Source organism: Rhipicephalus sanguineus, chromosome 7 (genome assembly GCF_013339695.2).
Source record: "Rhipicephalus sanguineus isolate Rsan-2018 chromosome 7, BIME_Rsan_1.4, whole genome shotgun sequence".
Taxonomy (NCBI): Eukaryota; Metazoa; Arthropoda; class Arachnida; order Ixodida; family Ixodidae; genus Rhipicephalus; species Rhipicephalus sanguineus.
Genome location: NC_051182.1, coordinates 143440634 through 143445762, shown reverse-complemented (window position 1 = coordinate 143445762; position 5129 = coordinate 143440634). Strand labels below are relative to the sequence as shown.

Sequence of the window (5129 nt, the reverse complement as noted above, 5' to 3'; positions counted from 1 at the left end):
ACCATAAGGCGTTCTTTCACGTGCAAATAAACTACCAAGTACACAGTCCTCTAGCATTACGCCTGCATCCAAATGCGCCTGAGATTCGATCCCGCGACCTTCGCATCATCAGCGGTCGAGCACCACGACCACCAGACCACCGTGGCGGACCAACACTACACTTGAAAAAGCCATTACTCACCTCACTGCGGTAGTCACACAGCTAGTGCACAGGGTTACAACAATAGAACAGCGCATAGGGTCCAGTGCTTTTTCACATCCACCTTCCATGACAAAAACATCCACATCCACCCCCATGGACACTGAATCGTTGGCAGGCACAGCTACAAAACGAAAGGCCTACGAGGTGGGCGGTTCACAACCGGGTGACACTCAGGCCCAAATTGAACGCCTTACGTCAGCTCTGACTATGAGTGAAACACGCACAGACCAACGCTTCGCGGCTCTGGAAGCCACAATGGAGAAATATTTCGAAACACTCACAGCGCAGTTCACCCAGCAACTTGACTCGTTGAGTAAAGCACTAGACGCTCGGTGCAAATCTTATGACGCTGCCCTTGGCCCCGCTTCGTCCTCGGTGACAGGCGGCACAAACTCTCATCCTAATCATGGCGGGCCGCTCGCGTAACACCACCATCTGGCAGTGGAACTGTCGGGGCTTCGCGCGTAAGCGTCCTGTTCTCCAGCAGTTCCTTGCCTCCCGCGATCGTCCAGAAATCATAGCGCTTCAAGAGGGTGGCAAGCACGCTCAGTTAGCCGGATACAAGACATACACGTCGGGGCGCGCCAACTCTCAGGTGGCAACTCTAGTGAAACGTACCATGAATGTCATCCCCCATGACATTGGCTCTAATTTCCCCGATCACGTACTTTTAGAAATTTTGCCCCGCCCTTCTCGTAAACCTGGTCACTGTCTTTTTGTGCTCAACGTCTATAGTCCTCCCCGCGACCGCCGTGTCGAACTCGGCCCCCTATTTCTCCGTGTTCAACAACTAGCCCAGCACCAGCCGCATATCATAATGGGGGACTTCAATGCTCCCCACCCATCGTGGGGTTACCACTACGACTCTCCCAAAGGCCGTTCTCTATGGGAAGAGTGGCACTCGCTACACCTAAATCTTCTTACCGACCCAGCACATCCAACGCGTAGAGGGGTGGGAGTGGCCCGTGACACCACACCGGATCTCACCTTCGTGGGGCCCGGAGTAAATGCCACCTGGTGCAATACACTAGAAACTTTCGGCAGTGACCATTATGTTCTGGAAATAGTCATCCAGGAGCCCACGCGTGAGCGTCTTCGTTCAGCTAGACTGACCGACTGGGACCGCTTTCGTACCCAACGACAAGCATCGGGGACCTCTCAGCGTATTACTGATATTTCCAGCTGGTCCGCTACCCTCCTTCAGCACGTCGCGGACGCCACAACGGACATCGAAGTCGAGAAGTCGGTGCCTAGCTGTGACCGACACTACGCCAAGCTTTGGGCGAGGAAACGCAAGCTTGAGACCCTTCTGCGGACCCGAAAATGGGATAAAGACATCCGCCGCCGGTTGGCTCGAGTGCACACAGACATTGAAAACTATGCCATAGACCTCACCCGTCAGAACTGGAATGATATTTGTTCCCAAATGGATAAGGCTCCTAACTCTAAGAACACATGGCAACTGCTCCGTCACTTGCTGGATCCTGATGGTGGCAAGCTGCAAGCTAAATATCAACTTGAACGTATCTTTCGTGAATATTCCGGCTCGTCCGCTTCCCTGCGTCAAGAGCTCATCAACACCTACATCCGTCCTGGACCCGTCATCCCTCTTCCTGCATATCAGGGGGTAGGTAACCCGCTCCTTGATGCCCCCATAACTAGAGCAGAGGTGCGGGCGGAACTAAATCGTCTCAAGACAAATTCTGCAGCTGGTCCCGATCGAGTCACCAATCGCATGCTCCGAAACCTGGACGATTCTTCTATCCAAGCCCTCACGGACTATATGCAGCAATGTTGGGAGCAAGGCACCATTCCACAGAGCTGGAAACTTGCCAACCTCATTCTGATTCCCAAACCGGGAAAGAGCCCCACGCTTGCCAATTTGCGTCCCATCTCCCTCACATCTTGTGTGGGCAAACTGATGGAACATGTTGTCCAGACCCGTCTTATCCGCTACTTGGAGGATCATCATCTACTTCCCGATACCATGTTCGGCTTCCGCCCACACCTGGCGGCGCCGGATATTATGCTCCTACTCAAACACCAGGTGCTCTACAACCGCACTCTAGACACCCAAGTCATTGTTGGTCTTGATGTTTCCAAAGCCTTTGATAATGTACATCACACCGCCATCCTGCAGAATTTACAGGCTTTGGGAGTGGGGAATAGGACGTATACATATGTGAGGGATTTCCTTACCAATCGCCAAGTGCAACTTGACACCGGCGAAGGAGAGCTTTCCACCATCACGCCCGGCAGTCGTGGAACACCTCAAGGCTCCGTGCTATCCCCACTCCTCTTCAATGTTGCACTGTTAGGACTTCCCGAACTTCTGGCTGACATCCCAAATCTGCATCACACACTCTATGCAGATGACCTCACGCTGTGGGTTACACGAGGTAGCGACGGCCAAATCGAAGAAACCCTACAAACAGCCATCGACCGCGTGGGCAGCTATCTCTCTACGGTTGGCCTGTCCTGCTCGGCAACCAAATCCGAGTACATTGTTATTCCATCACAGGGACGCAAACCTAAACAGGTCTCTTTCCATCTCCAAGTACAGGGGATGCAAATCCCTCAAACAGATCACATCCGCATCCTAGGACTGCACCTACAGGCCAATGGTGGCAACTCCACCGCTCTTCAGCGAATCGACCAATCTGCCATCCAAATTGGTCGCCTTCTCAAGCAGGTTGCCAACAAGCACGCAGGCATGCGCGAATCCAACCTTCTTCGGCTGGTTCAGGCATTTGTCTGCACACGCGTCACCTACGTGGCCCCCTACCTCCGCCTTACGCGCGCTGATCTCGATCGCCTCGATGCTTCGCTTCGCAAGGCATACAAGACCGCCTTAGGACTCCCAATGTCCACTTCTACCTCCAAACTTATGGCCCTTGGGGTGTCGAACACGGTCAACGAGCTTATCGAAGCTACCCTCACGTCCCAGTACCAGCGACTCTCACTCACGCATGCGGGACGCGCTGTATTGCACCAAATTGGACTCATCCCCACGCGGGCGGCCACCACTTACCAAGACATACCGACAGCTCAACGACTCAGCCTCTGTATTCCTCCACTCCCCAAACACATGCACCCCGAACATCACGCGGATCGCAGGGCCGACCGTGCGCGCCAACTACAGAAACGTTTCGCAAGTCGCCCCGATGTCACCTACACAGACGCCTCTCGGCACCCACATCGTTCAACAATGGTGGCTGTCGCCCTGGCCCCACACCGCGGTTGGAGCACGGCATGCAGTGTAATTCACTCCACCGATATAACAGTTGCTGAAGAGGTTGCCATTGCTTTGGCAATGACCGACCGTACAACCAAGGTGATCGTAAGCGATTCCCAGCTCGCCATCCGAAATTTTGACGCGGGCCGTATCTCTACACAGGCATACTCAATCATAAAGGACCACACCCCACCTACCTCACCTCGCCTTCTTATCTGGGCCCCGGCCCATGAATCTCTTAGTGGAAATGTGCAGGCACACACTCTCGCCCGAGATCTCAACTACCGGGTGGAGTTCCTTACGCCTCACACTTCCCATTCTTCGCCCTCGCAGGCCTGCGAAAAACAAACTCCTTTGTTTACTTACACAGACATTTTACAGCACTACAGACTAGGCCGTCTCCACTACCCTCCAGCTCATAAAGACCTCCCCCGACGTGATGCCGTCCTGTGGCGCAAGCTTCAGACGGGTGTCTTTCCCAACCCCTGGCTTTATAGCAAGGTATACCCACACCTCGTGACACCACACTGCAGATACTGCTCACAGTCAGCCACCCTCATACACATGGCGTGGACGTGCCCACAGTACGCTGACGCTTCACACACAGAAGATACGTGGGAGTCCCTTCTGCGTACCACCGACTCGGCACAGCAACGCCGGGTAATATCACGCGCATTGGAGGCCGCGGCGTCCCAAGGCATTCCCGCTGACCTCGTCTAAGCAGCGTAACCGATCTCTGGGTCGGTCCCCTCTTTTGGGTGAAATAAAGTTTTGATCATCATCATCATCATCACCGTGGCGGATGGCGCTCGTGTCGTTGGCTATCACAAGTTGGTCATCCGTGAAATAGATGTGCATTCTGGTAATATATACTATACCGAACTAACGAAACATATTCCTGCGTATACCATGCATGACCTGTCATCTATGTTTGTCACACACATGACTCATATGGCATGGCGATTTCGGCATATATCAGTTTCAAGAAACGGCTGCGAGAGCACCAAGACCGCGTGTCATGAAAATCGTGACGTACATGACGTGCATGTCGCGATTTTAATGTTACGATTTTCGTCCAACTTTAATTCATTTCAACTGTTGTCATAATTTTACTACACTTCAGTTAAAGAGAACAATTAATGCATCCGCTATGCTTTCCCGTGTCCAACAAAGAGAAACGAGCCCCACGAAAAGACATTCCCCGTTATTGTGTTCTGACCCGTCATTGACGTTCGTCTTACGCTAATGTCTTGCCATACCAGTTTTGGTAATATATATCGTTATAATAAGAAACAGCCACGAGAGTCCCCCCTTTCCTGGCCCCACAGAAACAGATTGGAGCACTCCGAAAAAATTAAAAGAAGCTCCGCAACGAATGCTAAAATGAAACTGAAACAAGTGTGCTACATGCACTCGCCTAATTGAAAATTTTCGGGTGAAGGTTTGATATAGTCCAACGCGGGTAAATAACTAATGCCACAAAACATCTTTTCGTAGACAAAATAATAAAATAAACAACAGGAAGGAATAACGGAGAGAGAAGCCGACAGTCGAAGCTGGAGTATTTTTCTTTAGTGACCCACTTAGTAAATATATATAGGGCTGACTTGGCGAGCCCCACTCGGAGGATTATGGAGGCGGCCGCTCCCCTTGACTGAATAAGACTTTCTCAAAGTGGGCCATCAGTGGAAG

At 52.1% G+C, this 5129-nt stretch overlaps 1 protein-coding gene across 1 annotated transcript; it reads left to right on the top strand.

Moving 5' to 3' along the window:
• Positions 1 to 2123: 2123 nt before the first annotated feature.
• Positions 2124 to 4218, top strand: LOC125759216 (uncharacterized). The gene has a single exon (XM_049417619.1). The coding sequence runs from the start codon at positions 2124 to 2126 to the stop codon at positions 4155 to 4157; it is 2034 nt and encodes a 677-aa protein (XP_049273576.1). The 3' UTR covers positions 4158 to 4218.
• The last annotated feature ends 911 nt before the right edge of the window (positions 4219 to 5129 follow it).